At 43.0% G+C, this 22,862-nt stretch overlaps 1 protein-coding gene across 1 annotated transcript in view; it reads left to right on the top strand.

Moving 5' to 3' along the window:
- The window catches only part of LOC115459069 (DNA polymerase lambda-like), a gene marked incomplete at its 3' end in the record, with an annotated part of 42,139 nt that extends 22,607 nt beyond the window's left edge, over positions 1 to 19,532 (top strand). Inside the window, exons 4-7 of the mRNA XM_030188934.1 lie at positions 525 to 687; positions 8,175 to 8,495; positions 11,245 to 11,418; positions 19,382 to 19,532. Of these exons, the coding sequence (XP_030044794.1) occupies positions 525 to 687; positions 8,175 to 8,495; positions 11,245 to 11,418; positions 19,382 to 19,532 (809 nt within the window). The remainder of the gene's footprint in view (positions 1 to 524; positions 688 to 8,174; positions 8,496 to 11,244; positions 11,419 to 19,381) is intronic.
- Positions 19,533 to 22,862: the final 3,330 nt, after the last annotated feature.

The following is a 22,862-nucleotide window of genomic DNA, read 5'->3' as shown; positions in this document are numbered from 1 at the left end:
TCCTGGCCCCTCCCACGAACAAATGCCTTGGATTTATTCGTTTTTAAGCTGGGCGCTTTCATTTTCCATTATCGCTGAAAACCAAAAACGCCCAGCTCACAAATTGTCGAATAAAACATGGACGTCTATTTTTTCCCAAAATACGGTTCGGTCCGCCCCTTCACGGACCCATTCTCGGAGATAAACGCCCATGGAGATAGGCGTTTCTGTTCGATTATGCCCCTCTATGTATACTATGTCTATGACTAGTGTAAATGGTGGCACCTAAATGCGGCAATTGCATGTGCAAATGTGAGTATTCTATATAGTGTGTGCATGAATAGTGGAAACTCTCATGCCCTACCCAGGCTCTCCCCATGGGAACACCTCCTTTGCTGTTACATGTGAGAATGCTTAGGCTTCTAGTTACAGAATAGCACCTAAGTTGCACTTATACACGTACCTGCCGTTTTACCCCTGTTTTACTCAATCCATTTTCTTCTGCTAAGAAACTGACATCAGGATAACATTCTGATTTACGGCAGGTACCTAGATGAGGTAGATGAAGTGAAGAAAGACCAACAAATCTTGCATAATGAATATGTTACAACTGAACCAACAGCAGAATCCCTGGAAAGAACTGCCTCTGTACAACAAAATGCAAAACACCTCAAACAAAATTCATTAGCGAAGCCGCCTACAATACAGGTACACTGCATGTCGAAGCTGTGTTATAGTCTTGTGCCAAGTGTTATCCTCCTTCTACAAAATTACTAGCTAAGGGGCCCTTTTACCAAACTGCGGTAAAAAGTGGCTTTAGCGCATGCTTACACGGGTCATTCCCACACACTAAGGCCATTTTTACCGCATGGGTAAAATGGTCGAGTTTTCTATTTTTTGAATTAATGGCTACATGCCAATTTTCCCATTAGCACATGAGCCCCTACTGCCACTTATTTTGTAGGGGGTAAGGATTCATTTGCTGACCACACGCTAAATCGATTAGTGCTTGGCAATGTAGCTGCACTGTCCAGTTAGCGCAATACACACCTACTTTCTGCCCCCGACCTGCTCCCAGCAGTAAAAAAATAAAATCTATTTTTTAATGCGTGGGAAGTGTGCACAGATGTCAAAATTACCACGTGATGCATGATTGCGCCCCGCCATATGGTGGTTTAAGCTGCGGTAAGCACACATTGGTGCTTACCTCAACATAGTAAAAGGACCCCTCTGAGAAGTAAATTAGAAAAGGACTATTGGTATTGCCTTGCCAAACTGGTCACTTTTGTACATCACATGTGATTATCTGCATTGGTCCAGTTTATATTTATTCCAGAAATTGCATATAAATGTCAAATTCATTCCTTGTCTGGTCATTTAAAAAATTATGTTTGACACTTTTTCCTATGGCTAGGGTAACAATAGAGTTGACAATGCAGAGCTTCTCAAACTATGGGTCAGAACCCCAAGTGGGGTCACAAAAACTGCATTTGGAGACACAACCCAGGTGGGCTCTCCATAGGTCCATTATTATTCTGCACCTCCGGGGGGTGGGGGGGGGGTCACACAATTTTGTTTGGCGGCACTCATGGATTGGGAAGCACTGTCCTAATGTATTCATCAGTTTGCTATGAGTGTACTGCTATATCCTTGTTTGGTTGATTTTATATTAGTGCAAACCTTGCAACATATATTAAATTGATACTGAAATACTGTTACCCTCCCTGCTAAGAACGTGTCTTGCCTTTGGTTTATGGATAGGTGATATAAAAAATGTGGCAGGGCTGAATTTAAACTGTGGTTGCTCATACATAATGAGGGGGGGGGGGGGGGTCCTTCCCAGAAGTCATTGGAGGTACAGGGAAACTTTCTCCTCCACTCTCACCCCAGTTTCCCCTTACCTCTGAGTTGTTGTTTTGATTGTCCTGTACAGTGGTGCTAGTCCCACAGTGACAGCAACTTGATAAAGGAAGTTCAGTGTGGTGCTTCCTGTGAGTCTTTATGCTCTCACAGGCTCTCAAATGCCTTGTCCCTACTTCCCACATGAGTTTACTGTTACCATAGGGACCTGTGAGGACATGAAGACTCACAGGATGCCTCATGCTGAACTGTTTTTTCTAAGTTGCTACTGCTGTAGATGCAGTGCTGATGTACAAGTGGCACAACGGAGCAACCCTGATTGTGGCATAGCAGCAGTGATGTTTCAGTGCTTTATAAAAAGAATTGGCACTGGAGGCAGTTATATATGTTGCTTATGCCTATATCTGGGTCTGAAATATGGTACATTTTTATACTCAGGTTTTACTAAATCTACACTCCTAAATAAGGTCATTCCTTGTCATCTATACCAGACCAGTCCAGACTAATGGGTTATGTCGATCCACCAGCGAAAGGAGACAGAGAAAAGTGTTCCAAGTAATCCACCCCTTAAGGGTATCGTGCAGCCTGGAATGTTCAGTATTTTCTCTGTTTCATGGACAGATTGTGCAGCTGCTCTGGATGGCTGGCTGTTAGCACCTGTCCCAACTTCTGCTGAGTGATAGTGGAGCTAGGGGTGTGCTGGTTTCCCATGGTTGGGTAATTTAAAATGACACTCAGTGCTCCTGGATCACTCATCTGCCAGGTGGGGTGATATCTAGTGGTACTGGTTCCCTCCCCTCCCCTACCTCCCCCGACGTTATTTCTAGCGGGATGAAGGTTGATTGTGGCATGGAGCACCTTTATCTGCCCTGTGGGGTTCTTTTTCTTTGGAGGAGGCAAGTATATACGAGTTCCTCTGCCCTGGAGATAAGCGATTATTCCTTTCGATTGAAGAGAGACCATCTTTTGTGGATGTCTACATTTAAAACAAAGAACTAACAGATAAATTAAGTAGACCTCTCGATCCATGATCTGTGGGGTTATAAGAGTCCAGACCCTAAGGACATGGAGGGAGGAAGTCAGGAATACTGTGCAAAGATTCTCAGACAGTATTAAATAGGTTAGGAAGGGGTTATTACTTATGACTCTGGAAATGTTCCAAGTTTGGGGGGGGGGGGAGGAATGTTGAGGCTGTTTGTATATAAGTTCGGCAGGAGTCTAGGGGTAGGGGGGAGGAGGGATTAAAGATATAAAGTTTGATGACTATATGGAATGTTATAACGTTGTTATGTTTCTGCTTTGAAACTGTATGATGATGAAACAATGGTTGTATTCTATGATTTGTCATCAATAAAAACCGTTTAATCTAAAACAAAGAACTAATACAAAAATGGCAAAAAGAATACTGTCCCTTGATTTTTTTTCCCCTGTTTTGTAGGGGCCATATTAGTGTGTTTGGTTTCCTCTTTGCTGTTTTTTTTTCATCCTCTGTGGATTTTGGCAGGCTCTGTGCATGCGTTGGTCTTTGTGCCAGTTCTTCCGCAGACTTTTTTCTTTTTTATCGTTGTGGCAACGGGATTTGATTTCCTTGATGCGCTTTTCTGACGAGATGTTTTTTTTTCTCAAGGTCAGAGCACTTTCGCTCATTCCCGCCTTGGCCACCATGGTTCTGGCAGGCCACTTGCAGAGTTCCCATTTTTTTCCCCGTTTTAATATATTTATTAATTTTCAATTCAAATCTCATTACAAATTTGAATAGCAAAGTGATAAAAATAAACTTATAATACATAAAGGAAATACAATCAAACAATATCATCACAATCCTCACTAAGAACTGAAATAGCAAAAAAGGGGATCCAAATAAGAAAAAACGATTTATAAAGGAATTATGCAAATCATAATTACAGAAATTGCCTGGTTCCCTCAATCTAATCACATAGACCCTATCTCAATGTCCTGCAGCTCCCACATAAATAAATTAAGACTGAACTGCTTAACGATTATTTTAGCTCTGTGTTCACGAATGAAAAACCGGGGGTATGGCTGCAGAAAACAAAGGCTAAAGGGGATGGATGTATGGTAGACCATTTATGGAGGACTGTGTTCGTGAGGGGCTTGCCAAACGAAAAGTAGACTGAGCGATGGGGCCTGATGGGATACACTCAAGGGTGCTTAAGGAACTCGGAGAAGTTCTGTCGGCTCCGCTGACGGACCTCTTCAATGCTTCCTTAGAAACTGGAGTGGTACCGGTGAACTGGAGAAGGGAGGATGTGGTTCCTTTGCACAAGAGTGGAAGTAAGGAGGCGGTAGGGAATTACAGACCTGTCAGTCTGACCTTGATGGTGGGTAAGCTAATGGAAACGCTTCTAAAGAGGATTGTGACATTTCTTGAGCTACATGGAATGCGGGACCCCAGGCAGCATGGCTTCACTAGTGGCAGGTCGTGTCAGACGAATCTGACTGTCTTCTTCGACTGGGTGACCAAACAGTTGGATGTGGGCGGGGCGCTTGATATGGTATACTTGGATTTCAGCAAAGCCTTTGACACGGTTCCGCACAGACGACTGATAAATAAATTGAGTGCCCTTGGTGTGGGACCTAGTGTAACTGATTGGGTATTTTCCTTTCTCCAGAGGACATTTCCATTATTTACAGGTTCCTGGTGTCTGTGCACTCCGCTTCCCCTCAGGTGGTGTTCTGTCATCTGTCCACTTCCAGTCCTAGCAATGCTTCTCCCTTTCTAGGAGAGCGTGGGGCTGAGACCTTGCTGATGTACATGTGTTTGTCCTTGTACATAGGTCCCGTTCTTGTGTTTGACAGACCGCAGCTCCAGTGCAACTGCAGTGTTGTTTTTCATTGGTACAAGTGTTTTGAGTGGCCCTTTGGGTATGTGGGGTAGCTTATTTCCCTCTTCTGAGCGTTCCTCGGGTGAGGAGTAATCGGCACTGCTTCTTCTCCGGCTATGGAGCGTGCATCTTATGCGGTTTATTTCTGAGCCTCAGCTTAGTGTCTCCTTGCTGGGGGGGCAACTTCAATGGGGGACCGTTGCTCAACTTCACACCACTGCATTCTCCTTTCTTTTGGAGCAGGCCTTCTTGTGTTGGGTTTGCTCTCTAGTGGCTGTGCCTTTCCTTTGCTACCCGTTGGCAAGGTTCCGTGTTGTCCTCTTGACCACGAGGCTCTGGGCAGGGATTCTAGCAGGTTGCAGGTGGATTTCTCTTTTCAAGCTTCCAGTGCCTTGGCCATGGTGGATTTTGGCACTCCCTCCTTTTGTGTTGGGAACGCAGTTCACTCTCTGGATGGTGAGTGCAGTTGCTTTATTTATTAGGATTTATTTACCGCCTTTTTGAAGGAATTCACTCAAGGCGGTGTACTGTAGGAATAGATCAAACATGAGCAGTGGGCAATTAGAGCAGTAAAAATATTCAAACAACAGTACAAAGTATGGCATGGTATACTACTTGCAATGACAACACAATATGTACTAGAATATTATAATTGGTAGTGAGGGGGTAAAGCAAAGTTGTAACATATAGATGAGTAAGAAAGTAGGAAGAATTAGAAAGTAAGCTGATTGATTTGAAGAAAGTTGCGCGTGAGGTTAGAGAGATGGTTAAATATTATCTCAGCTAGGGTAGGAGTGGATAAACATGTCCCGCTGCAGTATGTGCAGCCCGAGTCAATCCTTGTGTGTGTGAGTGAGACTAACAAGTTAGTTACTTCTTCCATTAAAGGCTTGGTTGAAGAGCCAAGCTTTCACCTGCTTCCTGAAGTAGAGGTAGTCTTGTGTTAAGCGGAGCCTTTCAGGCAATGCATTCCAGAGTGTGGGGACTACTCCCGAGAAGGCTCGCTTGTGGGTATCACATCGTGTAATGTCTTTTGGAGAGGGTGTAGTTAGTGGCAGGGTCTGCGCCTCTCTGGCCAGGTGCATGGCCACGATGACTTTTCTACAAGTTGTCGTGTCTCTGTCCAAATGTGGACCACAGCTTCTCCTTGGCTTGCTTGCCCTGTTCGATGTTTGTGGATAGCTTGCTGCTTGGTCCTTGCCTAGTGGGCATCACTCCCTCTAGGCATGGTGCCTACTGTTTTGCTCTCTCTTTCTCTTTGTTGACTGTGTTTTCTGTCTTCGTGGAGCAAGCCTCCCTCTCTGCACTGTGTCCGGGGGATGTGGATGTCTCTCGGGACACAGCTCTGTCTCCACCTGTTGAGTGTGCAGCTCCGTCGCCACCTTTGAGTGCTCTTCCTTCTCTGCCGGTTGAGCACTACTCCAGCTTTCATTGTTGAGCGCAGTTCTATCTCTACCTGTTGGGCAAAGCTCCCTCTCTGCCTGAAGACTGCAGCATCATCTCTGCAGGTTGGGTGCGGTGCCTTCTGTGTAGATGGTGCATACCTCAGCTCAGAATATAGACCAGGGCTGCATTGCCACATGTTGGCCATTACTCTTGTCCACATCTTTCTTCTATTTCTTGACAGGGTCCCATTGCGGTTGGTGAGTCACCTCACCATCTCAGGAGTTTGACCATGTCCATGCATCTATTGTTGATTCACAGTGGCTTCATGGCCTATCCACAGAACTGGGGAGATCCATAGAGGTTGGCTTCTTCTCGAGATAGTAGACACTCCTCCTTTCCTGTTCTTCCAGCATAGTTCTGTTGTGCCATATTGCTTGCATCTCTGCTCGGTCTCATGGTGAGCTGGCTTGGTGGGTACTCTCTACCCAGGATGGGTTCCTCTGTGCAGCTGGGCCCAGGTATGCTGTTGGCCCTGCTCTTCATTCTTCTCCTCGAGATTTGGGTACATTCAAGAGAGGTGGTTCACTCAGTTCTCCATTGTAGTCTCTCTTTGTCCTGGGGAGTTTGATTCCCTCCTGGGGTCTGGGTGGTCCTGGGACTTGCCTCTTTTCCTCTATGAGGGGTGGTGCACCTGTTTGATGCTGAATGTTCCTTAGTAGGGTCACTTCCTCCAAGCATCTTAGCCTCGAGGCAGCCAGGCATGCCAGGGAGTAAGGCTTTTCTCCTGCCCGGGTCAGAAGAAGTGTGCCCTATGCCACCAAGACAGGATTCTGCTCCTTCTCTGTTGCTAGAGCTGTTTTCTTCCTTTCACAGGGGGATTCAGGTTCTCTTATTCTTCTCTCTAGTGGGAAAATGTCTCTGTTCAGCTGGACAATAGCTTCTCCTGCTCATTGATGCTCTTCTGAAACTCACTGAGGTCTCTCCGCTCACACGTGTCTGTGTTTCAGCCCTTTAGCATCTTTGCTGCATCTTTTGCCTCTGTTGGGCAGGGTGCATTGTCTTCTATTATTCGGGACATTCGTACCACATCCTGCTACATAGGTGCCTCCCTAGTGTCAGCCTCAGTCCCACGCTTGTAGCCTAGTTGCCCGCACTTTTGGATTGTTCTATACTGCTGAGTTTTCCTATGCTTGTATGTTTGACTGGTTGTTCAACCTTCTGGGTTTTTCAGTTTCTCCCGCCCTCTGCTACATCTCATTAGTCTGGACTGGTCTGGTATAGATGACAAGGAAGGAAAACTTATACTCTTACCTGATAATTTTCTTTTCTTTAATCATACCAGACCAGACACCCTCCCTGACTGATGTCTTTCAGTGTGTTGATTCTTTAGGTTTTGCCTGATTCTCCTGTGTGCTGGGATTCAGTGGGACCTACTGCGGCACTGTTCAGTTCGTCGTTTTAGGAACATCTTCTCTGTTTCACCTTCTGCCACTTGTTGCTGTATCAGTTCTGTATGACTACTGTTTCTGGTGGGACATGGACTTCTTTCCCTGAATTTGGGGGTAGATCTGGACGTGCCCAGTGTGATGCTTTGCCTCACGTTCAATCTACTGTGAGCAGAGGTTTGCATTTGCATACAGCCACATAGGGGCAGTGGAGTCCTGCGCTCCGAGCAAGTTTGTCTTTAACTGTGTTTTCTTCTAGACCTTCAGAACACCATTGCTTGGCTATTTGAAATATGGAACATTCCAGGCTGCATGATACTCTTAAGGGGCAGGTTACTTGGAACGATTTTCTCTGTCTCCTTCCGCTGGTGAATGGACATAACCCACTAGTCTGGACTGGACTGGTATGATTAAAAGGAAAGATTTTTTTTCTTATAAAGTAAGATATTCCACTATATAGGCCTCTCATGCTGCAGCATAAGTACTGAGAAAATCTTTGTTAGGTTTTGAGTCTTGATAATCCATTAAAATGAAACGTGATGAGAGTAGGTGAGGCTCACAAAACTACAAAAATCACATTATAGCTTCTTATAACAATTATGTCTTAAATTATTTCTATGTGGTTTTTTTTTAATACATATTCCCGTTTTCTAAAAAGAATATTTCAGATGATGAAGGAAGTGAAGATGAAGATACCAAAGTCACTCAGGGAGATCTGGATGCACTGATCTCAGGACAACATCTTACTCCAACTGTAGAAAAATCTAGTTGTGCCTCCACAGTGTCAGCCATCTCTGGGAAGTGGGTTTGTGCTCAGTCCTCTAATAGCAAGAAAAAAAATCACAATCATTCAATTACAGAAAAGTTGGAAGTCCTGGAAAAAGCTTACACATTTGAGGGAGACAAATGGAGAGCACTTGGTTACTCAAAAGCAATTAACGCACTTAAAAGCTACCATAAACCTGTCACTTCTTACCAGGTAAAGTTAGTGCTAAAGAAAATGCTGCAAAGTTTTTTTTTTTAAACTCTGCAGGGGGTAAGACTGCAGGGTAAGTTGAGAATTTTAATATGTTTGTAATGATTGGTTTCAGTGATAGAGTGGAATTCTCACTTGATAAACTGCAGTATCTACTCCTTACCTCTAGATATGAGGAAGGAATAGAACTTACACTGGCAATTTGATTTTGTTACTGAAGATCCTGGGAAGTGTAGTTGCATATACATCCGTCAAAGGTTGATCACATCCTGACCTTAGCATGTTTTTTGCTACACCCAGTTGATACTGTGCACAGATACTGTGGTAACAGAAATCTTCGTTATGCATTTTAGTTTTGCAGCTAATTCTTTATCCTTCTTGCTAAAGGGAAGAAGGCTTATGAGATTAGACATAAACACTTACACACAGACATAGCATTCTCCCAATAATTGTTGCCCCTAATTCTATAAAATTGTGCACCCAACTTTATGCTTAGCATGCAAAGTTGAGCACTCAATTTATAGAATAAGAGCAGTTGCACACACACAACTTAATTGAATAATTGGCTGTTGGAGTTAATTGCCAATTATTGGCTTAAAATGGTGTTAATTGGCAGTTGCCACACAACTAAGTTTAGTCGCTATTTTAGAAGCTGCATGCGCAATCTCTGTCATGCACAACTTCTAGGGGGCATGGTTGTGAGAGGGGGCATGGGTGGATAGGGGTGTGCCTCAGTGGCGTAGCCAAGGGTGGGCCTAGGCCCATCCAGTAGCAGCACATCTATGATGTGGTTGGCAGGGATTCCGAAGCCCCACTAGCTGAAAACTCCCAACTGTCCCTCCTGCATACCTTGTAAATAGCAGATCTTCACCTGCAGCAAGCAGCGACTGATACATACTGCTCACAACAGCCCCATAGCCTTCCCTCTGATGTATTCCCGGCTATGTGGAAACAGGAAGTTGCAGCAGTGGGAAGGCTGTAGGGCCACCATGACAACCAGTGTGTATTAGTTGCTTCTCACTGCCAGTGAAAATCTGCTATTTAAAAGGTATGCGGGAGAGGGGGGGATATTTGAGACCTTATGGCACGCAGGTGAGAGAAGGAGAGACCAAATCACCTGTAGGACTGCGTGGAGTTCTTCTGCCCACCCATCTTGGGCCCAGGCCCACCCAAAATTGGGTGTCTGGCTACGCCCCTGGTGTGCCTATGAGTTATAAATACTTGGGGTTACGCACTAACTGCCAACAGTTAGGCACAAGCACTTACACCAGCCTTTGACATGGCTTAACTACTCGTGCCTAAGGTTAGAAGCGAAACTGCAAACTTGTGATAGTATTCTGAAAGGGAAATGGGACTTGATATACCGCCTTCCTGAGGTTTTTGCAACTATATTCAAAGCGGTTTACATACATTCAGGTACTTATTTTGTACCAGGGGCAATGGAGGGTTAACTGACTTGCCCAGAGTCACAAGGAGCTGCAGTGGAATTGAACTCAGTTCCCCAGGATCAAAGTCCACTGCACTAACCACTAGGCTACTCCTCCACTAACAGCAGTTCTGCATAGAACTGCCATTATAGAATTCATGTTCAGCTCGCCATCATCCCGGCACCTACATTTCGGTACCATTTATTGACTTTACCCCTTTGTGTTTAATGTGCAGTCCATACCACTTTTCAATACAGTTCAAGAGGGCTCAATGAGACCCTGGTAATCCACTTACATGTTCAAACATGTTCCAGAATGTAGGCTCCATTTATGTTGCACACATGGAGCTGATAACTGGATATTATTTGTAAGTTAAAGGCAAGTTACTATATACTACCTACAGAATTCTAGTATTCAGTCTCAGCTATCTTGAGAAGTTATTTTTACAATGTCTTAATGTTACTGAATATTTATAATAGTGTTTATAAATTTGAATAGTGATTTCTTATACTGATAAATTTATGAATTTCAAACAAATCATATCCTTTTCCTGGCTATAGAATCTCTCACTTTCATAATATTCCATAAACTGAAAAAATATCATTTGTTTCTTTAAGAAAGTGACAGACAGATTAGTACCAATTAAAACCTCAGTGCAAAGAATTTAGCAGCTCAGTAGCTGAAAGAACTCATACAACCAGCACATTATGCCATTTGTATACATTTCTTTAAAAATTCAGAGCCTGATAACAGATACATTTTGATGGATAATTCCATATATGACCAAAATTTATCCATATAATATTAGTAGCGGCGTGGATCATTCCAAGAGCAAGGCCAAAATTTATGTAAATTCATGTAGCTTCTGTCTGGATGAAAAACCTTATCATTTAGGGCCAGTTGTAACTTTAAATGAATACGTTATCCATGTGAGTTTAGGCCTACATAGATAGAGCTACTCGATATTGGGCATAAAGATAAGCAGATTGCCAGTTATACCTGGATAATAATAACTGTACAATTTGGCTATAGATAAACATTATGGAAGTATTCAAAAGGAGGTTTATGATATTTGGCCTCTTTAGCGTGTCATATGTTGAGGTCTGTTTATGTATTTTGTTTTATGTTTCCTTCTCTTTTAGTTATTATATTGTAATGTTTAATGCTTGTTAACTGATTTGCATGACCCTAGGAGTCTGGGAAGACAGTCTATATTTTCCTTTTAGTTTTATTTATTAATTTAAGATACGTGTCTTTATGCAGCAGCCATATCTTTGAACATTGACCCCTAAATGTTTGTTACTTGCTTTCCTTTGCATTTTTAGGAAGCATGTAAAATTCCAGGAATTGGGAAACGAATGGCTGAGAAAATTAAAGAGATCTTGGAGAGTGGACACTTGCGCAAACTTGACCACATCAATGAGAGTGTACCTGTGATAGAGGTGTTTTCAAATATATGGGGAGTTGGTGTTAAGACAGCCCAGATGTGGTACCAACAAGTAAATCATTCCTTTCATTTAATATACAAGTTGACTACAGATAACCTCTTAGTCTACCCAGTTGCTACAGCTTTGTCACTGGAAAACCTATATTTCTCTTCTGTGCTTTTATTACTTCTTTATCTGTCCCAGACAGGGGCGTAGCCAGACAACAGATTTTGGGTGGGCCTAGGCAAGAAGTGGGTGAGCACCAAGTGTTCTCCCCCCACCACCACCAAAAAAATATCTCAGCTGGCGGGAAAATGCTTCTTTCCACCTTGGTAATCTGAAGCGGGCATGACTGAAAACTGAGCATACAGTACACAGGTGCCAGTATCGTGGAGAGTAGTGTTTTCATTACCATCAGGGGGAAGTCTTCAGCTGGCGGAGCTTGGGATCCCCACCAGCTACAGCTAAATATCTGCTACTGTTGGGTGGGCCTGAGCCCTTAGGCCCACCCGTGGCTACCCCACTGGTCCCAGATAAGCTTCAGTTCTCTCATTGCTTAGGCCAGTGGTCATGGACCCTTAAAGAAACCACAAAATCATCACATGGCATCTGCCAGACAGGAGACAACTGAAGTGCAGCTTTTAAGAGGAAGAGAAAGTGGATTTGACCTCCAAGGAGCTGTGCTCCTTGTCATTGATCTATATAAGACAAAAACTTAGAATGTTGTACACCCTCCGGGGACAGGAAAAAAAACCTCACTGTAATGTAACTCACCTTGAGCTACAGCTGAAAAAAAGGCATGGGCTATATCCAAAAATATATTATAAGGGAAAAGGGGTATGAGATTTGATATACTGCCTTTCTATGATTTGACCTCAGAGCTTCCTATTTTTTCTAGTAAGGATTGTATACCAGCTGTTTGAATCTGGTTGAATTTTTCCACCTCCCTCTGGTGTGATTTCATTTGTCTTTATAAAAAGTACAGTGTTTCTTATTGTGCATTGGATCTGTGCCCTTCGTTTCTTATACAATCAGTTCCAGAAGCTTTTTCTGGTTATTTATTTGATTGGATCGAACTACGGCTTTCTGGGGCATTTTTCCAGCAGTTCTTGGAGAAATAATAATTACTCCAATAGTAAAGGATCCTAAACAACCGGCAAATCTGCCTTCTAACTATAGACCAATAGCTTCAATAACCTTTTTTACCAAGCTCACAGAAGGTTTGGTTACTTTATAGTTGGAACGTTATTTGGTTATTCATAGGTTTTGCATAGATCACAATCTGATTTTCATTCAATGTACAGCACAGAAACAGTAATTAGTTCTTTATTGGATCATATTAGAGTCTTGTTAAGTGAAGGGAATAGTGCTTTGCCTCTCCAATTCGATCTTTCAGCAGCATTTGATGTGGTTGTTCATGCCATTTTAGTACAAATTTAGAAGTTATAGGTATAGCAGGAAATGTTCTGAAATGGATTCAAGGCTTTTTAACAAACAGATCTTATATGGTGAAGGTAAAAGTTTTTTTCATTAGCATAGTCAAACCCTTGTGGTGTTCCCCAGGGTTCTCCCCTTTCCCCTATTTATTTAACACTAGTAAAAAAGCCCCGTTTCTGATGCAAACGAAACGGGGGCTAGCAAGGTTTTCTTCTGTGTGCAAGTGGGAGTGTGTGTGTCCCTGCCCTCTGCCCTCCCTCCCTCCCCTCCCCCCTCTGAGTCCTTCACTGTTACAGAGAGAGCAATTTGATTTTGTGCTTTGCTGTCCCCTCCCCCCCTCTGAGTCCTTCACTGTTACAGAGAGAGCGATTTGATTTCCTGCTTTGCTGTGTTTTTTCCTTCACTGTTTGTGTTACAGAGAGAGCGAGGGCGGGGCAGACACTCATGGGGAAACCGGATATCTCTCCCCCTTCACACTTCCGGCTGGAGGCTTCATAGAACGTTGGTGGTGCCTTTTATATATAGAGACCATTTTACAATCATTGGAGTTTATATTGAAGAACAGTGGTTTTCTAGTATATAGTTATGTAGACAATGTTTATGTTTATTAAAGCTTGATATACTGTTATTACTTCAGTCAAGATAAAAGCGGTTTACAATAGTATAATAAGCAGATAAAACACAATAAAATGAGTAGAAATAAAATAAGAAAAAAATTAAAGTGAGTAAAGAATGCCATTAATTGATTGGAAAGTTACACTGAAACTAAAGAACCATATACTATTTAACTAAATACAATAAAAAATAAAAATAAATTGGCCCAAACTCTCTAAACCTGCCACAGGAACTCTCTACAGCATTATGACCCAAACGTCAATTGATAGAAATGAGTTTTTAATTTGATTTTAAAATTAGGTAAATATTGTTCAGTTTGAATATCCAGAGGGGGGGGGGGGAGGGGATCATTTAAAGTTTTGGAGCAAGAAAAAAAAGGCAGCTGACCTAGTCAATTCCAGGTAGATGTATCTAGTTGAAGGCAGAGTACTTATGTCCTTATTGTGAGAGGGGTGTATATGGCATAACATTGGACACATAAAATGGCTTTCCAGCATGAAGAACTTTATGAGTCAACAACAGAACTTTAAATTGGATATGAAAGAGCATTGGTAACCAATGTAATTTTGAGAGAAGAGGAGTGACTGAATCAAAATGTGTAGCCCTTAGAAGCATTCTAGGAGCCGTATTTTGAAGAGTCTGTAAATGTCTTAACTGAAATTTTGGAAGCCCAGGGTAAATGGTGTAGCAATAGTCAATTTTTGAGAGGACAAATGCATGGAAAAGAGTGTGAATAGAAGCAAAATCCAAGTAACATCTAACTGAATGAATCCTACGTAACCAGAAAAATCCTTATCAAAGGAAAGTTTTGAATCAATGATGACCCCAAGATAGCAGAAAGAAGAAACTGGCACAACTGATATACCACATAATAGTAATGGAATAGCTGGGGGAGTTAGGGAACCAGTTACCCAGCATGCAATCATTTTTGAAGGAGTCAGAACCAGTTTATGGTCATCCAACCACTAGGAGGGAGCAACTAATGCCTCTGGTGTCAAATCAGGAGAGAGTGGAGAAGTGGGATAAATAATCAGAATATCACCTGTATCAAGAACTTAATGTTAAGGTCTTGTAATAGTATTGCTAAGGGACTGAGAAAGATATTAAACAATAGAGGAGACAAAACAGAACCCTGGGGAACTCTACAAAGGAGAGGAATGTCAACAGAACAAATACCTTGGTTTGACACAGAATAAACATGATTAGTCAAAAATTAGGTAAACCAAGCTAGCGTGAGACCCAACAGACCAATAGATTGAAGACGGGAAAGTAGAAGTATGTGGTTAATGAGATCAAATGCAGCTGACAAGTCTAAAGATATAAGAGCAATCTGACCTCGTTGAAGAATAGAATTCTTGGAATATTCTAGCAGCTCTTAAGAAACAGCACTGCAAATGCACAAACTTTCCTGCTTATGCTCATATGGAATCTTCTCAGTCTTGTTTATTTTTGAGGAGTCTAATAATCTCTGATTTCTGTTGTACTTTGGACAAGAGGTTTGCAATCATGCAGACCTCTTCAAATTGAATTATTCTCCCCTATTAGGTATCTAATTAGGATTTTCATCCAAGTTAGTTTTCTTTACTTTTTGTGCGTTCCCCTAGTCAGGTCACATTTTGGGCCTTGGGAAATCACAGTGGGGCCTTTTTAAAAACCAAGACAATCACAGGGAGTGCATCTCAGCATGCAGCCAAATTACAGCTGCTGAGAAGAACAGGCTGACCTCACCTCTGAGGAGCTCTGCTTTAAGGCTGCTACTGCTGCCTGATCCCCATGCCAAGAGTGGTCTTAAGAGCCCAGACCCATATAGCAAGTAGTAGAAGACTGCAGCTGTTGCTGCTACAAGGAGCCCAAACTGGTGTAAGAGGAAGTAGGAAGAATTGTAGCTGATCACCAGCACCAGGGAGCCAATGATCAGAAGCAAATGCAGGCTTTAGAGGCTGTTAGCGCCTGCGTTTACTACCACCCCATGATCAGAGCCCCCGAGCGCATGCTGAGGCACAATCCTCCCGCACTTCTACCCCATGATCAGAGAGAATTGCGTGCTTAAATTTGCATGCAATTATCTCTGATTGTAGGTCCGGTAAAGCCCTGTGCTATTCTAGTGCTATTTTTAGAGCTCTGTTTGGACCAGCGTGGGGCTTTTGATCATCTGCCTACAGGAGCCTGAATGAGCATGGAGAACAGGTGGAAAAGAACATGGCTGAATACCGCCACCAGGAGCCTGAATCCACATTAAGAGGCAGATGAGAAGCCCTCTGCTATTAACACCTGCTGTTTCATATGACCATAGGAGCCAAGCAAAATCATAACCATAAAGAATTTCTGAGTACTCTGCATGCACTCTAGCTATTCTGCTAACAGCAATAAAAGCTGCATTAAGTGAGTAGTGTAGCCAGGTTGGGGAGGGAGGGAGCTAAAGGGAAACAGGATGAAGAAAGCACTTGGGAATGGGGTTTGTGGGAGAGATGAATAGGAAGTAGGGCAGGAACTTGGGAAGGGGCCACAGGGGAAGGGCAGGAGGGATTGGATGGAATAAAAGACAATCCGAAAGGAGCCATGGGTGTGTGGGGGGGGGGGGGGGGACAGGGCCAGCATTCAAGAAAGGACCATGGAAGCAGTGTAAGGGTTAGGGGGTGCTGAAAGGAGAGGGTATATATTCAAAATGATTTCACCAGGCAAAGAAGCTATCAGCTGTGACCACTGCGGAGCTATCTGGTTAGTGACAGGGTAGAGAAAGAGCAGAGCAAGGATTTACTCCAGGTAAATGTCTGGATAAAGTTAGGACAGCAAAAAAGCTGCCTTAATCTGCTTGGAGCCCTGTTTACTAAGCAGCATTATAGGCGTGTAAACATTTTTAACACGCCTACAATATCTCTGTAGGGGCCTACATGGTTAATGTGTGTGCTAAGTATAGGCGCGCTAACAACACTAACGCACCTTAGTAAACAGGGCCCTTAGTTACCCAATCATCAGTCTGAATATCAGCCAATACCCCACATAACTGCTAGCAGCTGCACATGACCCAGATATTCAATGCCAGTGCCCAAATTAGGCTTGGCATTGAATGTCCAGATCTAATTCAGGGTTAACGAGGAAGTAGTGTAGACAACAAGGTGCTTCCAAGATCACAGAGGAATCGAAAAGTATCATAGACAGAATTTATTCATGAGAAACCATTAAAAGACTTGACATGGCACCGTGTTTCAGCAAAATATGCCTGCCCCAAGAGTCTAAAAATAAATGGACATACACACATATTACAAAAAAAATCCATAAAAGTAAAATCAATATTGAATGTTAAAAACATTACAGCTGAAGTTAAAAAATGCAAAAACAGAACTAATTCAACCAGTGGCTGAAGAGTGGCTTTAAAACTGCTGACCACAGTGGGCTGGATATTAGGGGGAGAATAAATAGGAAGGTGCCATAAATGTAGAAAGTACCTGAAAAGGGACAATGGGGGTAAAGCAGGAGGGAGGGGGCAAAAAATGGATCAAGTATTGAGAATTGTGTGCAGTTCTGGTCAACGCTTCTCAAATAAGATGTAGTTGCACTGTAGTCCATGTCTGCTACTTCACCTCCTCCCTCCCTTCTGTATTTTAGAACAGATTCATCCCTGCTATCACCTTTTTTTAAATCTGAATTACTTAGGGCCTTTTTTTTTATATACTAAACCATACTAGCTAATCCCATTGTGGCAAATGAGAGGAAGCCCATTCAATTTCTATGGGCTTCCTCTCATTTGCCACGCAGGAATCGTATCACAGCTTTGTAAAAGAAGCCAACATTTGATTCCTAGGCCTCCTCCTATGTCTTTTCCTATTTATTTTCTCTGTTATTACTGTAAATCACCTAGACATTTTTATTTATTTTTTAAAAATGTGTATCTTACACCATCTGCAATTGTAGGTGGGTTATTAAATAAATGTGAAATGTAAAAAGGTACAAAGAAGGTCAACCAAGGGGATGGAACAACTCTCATGAGGAAAGGCTAAAGGGGTTAGGGCTCTTTAGCTTGGAAAATAGACAGCTGAGGGGAGATATGTTATAAGTCTGTAAAATTCTGAATGGAGTAGAATAGGTAAATGTGAATTGGTTGTTTACTCTGTCAAAAAGTACAAAGACTAGGGGACACTATGAAGTTACATAGTAGCACATTTAAAACAAATAGGATACGATATTTTACACAACGTATAGTTAAGCTCTGGAACTCAATGTCGGAGCAAGTGGCAAAAGCATTTAATGTAGCTGGGTTTAAAAAACGTTTGGACAAATTCCTGGAGAAAAAGTCAATAAACGTTATTAAGATAAGCCACTTCTTATCCATGAGGTTAAGTAACATGGAATCTTGCTACTTTTGGGACTTTGTCAAGTACTTGTGACCTGAACTGGTCACAAACAAAATACTGGACTAGATGGACCCAATTCAATATGATAATTCTTGTGTTCTTATGCAGGGGCAGAGGGCAAAGGGAAAACACTCCGGAAAAGATCAAGGGTAGAGGAGGAGTAGGGTGTGAGAGATAGAACCAGTGATGGGGCCCTAGAGGTGAGAGAGCAGGAAGGGTCCAAGTGTTGAGGAGTTTTGTAGTGTAGTGAAGGAGGAAATGCATTCTGGAAGGCTCCATAGGGGAAGTGCAGGAGGGAAAGGGACTTGGGAAGTGGCCAACTGTGGGGAAAAGCAGAGCAGAGGAAAAAACACTTGGGAAGGAATTATGGGAGAGTGCGGGAGGAAGAGGATTAATTGATGGGAGGGGCCAAGAGTAAGGAGATGCAGGGCTGGCAGGAGGTTACTTCAGAATGAGCCATGGGGAGAGGGCAGTGGGGAGAAATGACTGCCAGAGATCATGGGCAGGTATAGGAAGGACATCTGGCTACCATAAATCAACATATGGAGTGGGAGGGGCACATAGCCACCAGAGATCATTTTGATGTCCTCAGATTTAAAGTCTGTGAGTATTTACACTACCTAAACAGCTACAACCCCAGAATATGTTTTAAAAGAAACTGCGGGAAGTTTCCCTTAAAAAAAAAAATCACTTGCAGGTTCATGGGTACAAAATTAGGGAGAAGCTGGGGAGAAAACTTGGTGCTATGGATCCGAAGAGGGGAGGATTGGTGGACTGGCAACTGGAGAGGAGAGTCATTAGAGGGACTGGGCTGAGATAAGAAGAAACACTGGTGGAACAAAAAAAAATGACTGCAGAAGGGCTGGGTGGGAAAGAGAACAAGACTGGTGGCTTAGCAACGTGATTGGAGGAAGAGACTAATGAGGGAAGGCTTGTAAGAGGAAAATACTAGTGAAGGAAAATTTGGAGAAAGACTGTTGTGATATAGAGGGAGAGAGAACTAGTGAAGATGTGATAGAATGAGAGACTGGTGGGAAGGTTATGTGGTTGGACACTGGTGGGGTAAGGTAGGACTAAATAGTAGGGAGGGAAAGACTTATGGAGAGGGCTGGTGGAGGTACTAAGGGAAAAGATACTGATGGGGAGTGGCACAGCTAAGGAAGACAGAGATGTTGGTGAAGGAATGGGTGAGAAAAAATTAAAGGCTGAGAGAGGGGAATGAGGCTGATGGGAATGTGATGTCTCTTCAGCATTTGGATGTTGAAAAAGGGATCTTGTACCGACAAAGGTTGGGATCCTTCACATCGGATCTTAGTATATACTTTTTGTTCTGCTTTGTCACACTATAGGGCAATCTTCATGTCATCAGATATGAATATTCCTAGCTATCTTTTCTATTTGGTACCTAACAGCTTTTGTCCTCATTATTTGATAAGTGGCTAATATTTTCTATACCCTAAATAAAAGATTTTATACTTTTTTGCATTCAAAGAACTTTATAAAGCACAAGACAGCTCGAAAGTATAAAAAGACCATCTCTTTAAAGATGCTTTCAAATATACTGTATAACAAGCCCTAATAGCAGAATCTAGGAGCTTATGTCTAATTTTTAGTGGTTTTTTTTTTTTAAGGGTTTTCGGAGTTTGGATGATATCCGTACTAAGGCTGCTTTAACCAACCAACAAACCATTGGATTAAAATATTATGAGGACTTCCTGGACCGCATGTCACGAGAGGAGGCTGCAGAAATAGAAAAAACTGTGAGTGCCTTGAGTTATTTAGGTAGGCAGATAGATTTTGATGCTGATGTTTAATAAAAAAAAAGTATAGATGCTATATTAGTCCACTTGTATACACAGAAGTCAGATTAGAAACAAAAAATAAACTGATAGTTTTTTCTCTGAGGAACAGCAGAATAGCCAATCGTTACATCTGAGGAACAGCAGAATAGCCAATCGTTACAGATAAAGGGTGACTTTATCCAATTCAGCCCACTCAGAGAAACCTTTTCAGCTTGGAATATTCTAGCAGCTCTTAAGAAACAGCCCTGCATATGCACAAGCTTCCCTGCTTATGCTCAATTGGAATCTCCTCATTCTTGTTTATTTTTGAGAAGTCTAATAATCTCCGATTTCTGTTGTACTTTGGACAAGAGGTTTTCTATCATGCAGACCTTTTCAAATTTAATTATTCTCCTCTATTAGGTATCTAATTAGGATTTTCACCCGTTACTTTTCTTTACTTTGTGTGCGTTCCTCCAATCAGGTCACTTTTTGGGCCTTATGAAATCACAGTGGGGCCTTTTTAAAAATCAAGACATGATTTTGCTGTAACTATATTTTCTGGTGATATGTGTGGAGAGAAAAAGCTCCCAGCAGCTTTACAAAATGTGAAAAGTGCAGCAAGACCGTATCTGCAGGATATTGGTGCTTGCAATGCCTTGAGCTCGGTCATGAACCATCTCAGTGCCATTTCTGTTTCCAGATAATAAAAAAATGGATTTGTGGCTGTGAAAAAAAAAAAGAATCTTCTGTGTATTGAAGTCCATTCTATCGAATTCAGTATCAAATGCATCAGTCTGAAAGGGTCCAGGATCTGCACCAGATGATAGGAATGCATCATCAACGGGAATGCATCGATTATTCTTGATGTCAATCATTGATAAAGACCACTAGGACTAGGTATCAACTGAGGTATCCTTTCCTCCTGGGCCCGCCCCTGTCTGATGTAAGTAACCTACGTAGGTTACTTACGTCAGACGGGGGCGGGCCCAGGAGGAAAGGAGGAACGCCCGAAGACTCCGCGAAGAGGCAGCAGCTGTTCTTCTTGCCCGTGCAGCGCCTTCATATAGAGGTGAGAGGCGCTGCGCGGGCCCGGTAAGAAGGAGGGGGGCCCGGTGGAGGGGGGGAGCGGCGGCGACAACCTCGGGGGGGGCGGGGCACAGGGGCGGAGGATGGTGGGAGGCGGAGCTGGGGAGAAATAGAAAAAGGAAGAGAGGAAGGGAGGGGGGCCGGGGCTGCTAAAATTTTGATCTTTCATGCAGGTGGAAACGGGGAGCAGCGGGGATCTCGGGCGGGGGGGGCAAGGCCGTCCATACAGGATGCTCCTGACGAGCGCCTTTGCCCCCTCCCGATCCTTTTTTTCCCTTTTATTTTAATGCAGGGGGAGCGCGGAGCAGCGGCGACCTCGGGCGTCAATAAAGGACGTTCCAGACGTGTGTTTTTGCCCCCTTCGTGATTTTTTTGTTTGTTTTTACATTTAACTTTTTAGCCGGGCAGCCCCAACGAGAGATACAGACCTCTCGTTAGTTTTGAATCCCGGCTTGCCAGCATCTGTTAAGAAATCTATGACTTGTTTAGACGCTTGCAGTTTCAACCCCTGACGACTTTTATAGTGAAACATGGACCATGTCGGGTTGTGAGCTACATATGGACCTTTGAGCAGAAAAACGCACAAAGTCAAGCATGTGGATATAGAACTGATCAGGATTGGATTTAATACTGACTGAAGTGTATGACTTTCGCTGAGGATAAAGTCCAGGAGTGTGAATGACTTCCGTTGAGGATAGAACCCTGGACTGTGAGTCTGACATCGGTGCCGGGCAAGATGGTGGAGGCTATTATTAAGAATAAAATTGCAGAGCATATACAAAAACATGGACTGATGAGACAAAGTCAGCACGGATTTAGTGAAGGGAAGTCTTGCCTCACCAATCTAATGCATTTTTTTGAGGGGGTAAGCAAACATGTGGACAATGGGGAGCCGGTTGATATTGTATATCTGGATTTTCAGAAGGCGTTTGACAAAGTGCCGCACGAAAGACTCCTGAAGAAATTGCAGAGTCATGGAATCGGAGGTAGGGTATTATTATGGATTAAGAACTGGTTGAAAGATAGGAAGCAGAGAGTAGGATTGCGTGGCCAGTATTCTCAGTGGAGGAGGGTAGTTAGTGGGGTCCCGCAGGGGTCTGTGCTGGGTCCGTTGCTTTTTAATGTATTTATAAATGACCTAGAGATGGGAATAACTAGTGAGGTAATTAAATTCGCCGATGACACAAAATTATTCAGGGTCGTCAAGTCGCAGGAGGAATGTGAACGATTACAGGAGGACCTTGCAAGACTGGGAGAATGGGCGTGCAAGTGGCAGATGAAGTTCAATGTTGACAAGTGCAAAGTGATGCATGTGGGTAAGAGGAACCCGAATTATAGCTACGTCTTGCAAGGTTCCGCGTTAGGAGTTACGGATCAAGAAAGGGATCTGGGTGTCGTCGTCGATGATACGCTGAAACCTTCTGCTCAGTGTGCTGCTGCGGCTAGGAAAGCAAATAGAATGTTGGGTGTTATTAGGAAGGGTATGGAGTCCAGGTGTGCGGATGTTATAATGCCGTTGTATCGCTCCATGGTGCGACCGCACCTGGAGTATTGTGTTCAGTACTGGTCTCCGTATCTCAAAAAAGATATAGTAGAATTGGAAAAGGTACAGCGAAGGGCGACGAAAATGATAGTGGGGATGGGACGACTTTCCTACGAAGAGAGGCTGAGAAGGCTAGGGCTTTTCAGCTTGGAGAAGAGACGGCTGAGGGGAGATATGATAGAAGTGTATAAAATAATGAGTGGAATGGATCGGGTGGATGTGAAGCGACTGTTCACGCTATCCAAAAATACTAGGACTAGAGGGCATGAGTTGAAGCTACAGTGTGGTAAATTTAAAACGAATCGGAGAAAATTTTTCTTCACCCAACGTGTAATTAGACTCTGGAATTCGTTGCCGGAGAACGTGGTACGGGCGGTTAGCTTGACGGAGTTTAAAAAGGGGTTAGATAAATTCCTAAAGGACAAGTCCATAGACCGCTAAATTCCGCATTTTTAGGTATAACTTGTCTGGAATGTTTTTACGTTTGGGGAGCGTGCCAGGTGCCCATGACCTGGATTGGCCACTGTTGGTGACAGGATGCTGGGCTAAATGGACCTTTGGTCTTTCCCAGTATGGCACTACTTATGTACTTATGTACTGTCTGTTTTCTTACCAATGATTTTTGATTTATCAGCCAAGGACTGTGATGCTCTGAGTCAAGTGATGTTTAAGGCAAAGTTTATGAATGTTATGAATTGA

This window comes from Microcaecilia unicolor, unplaced genomic scaffold (assembly GCF_901765095.1).
Source record: "Microcaecilia unicolor unplaced genomic scaffold, aMicUni1.1, whole genome shotgun sequence".
NCBI classification, from domain to species: domain Eukaryota; kingdom Metazoa; phylum Chordata; class Amphibia; order Gymnophiona; family Siphonopidae; genus Microcaecilia; species Microcaecilia unicolor.
The sequence above is the reverse complement of the archived record's forward strand: the minus strand, read 5'-3'. Positions and strand labels throughout refer to the sequence as shown.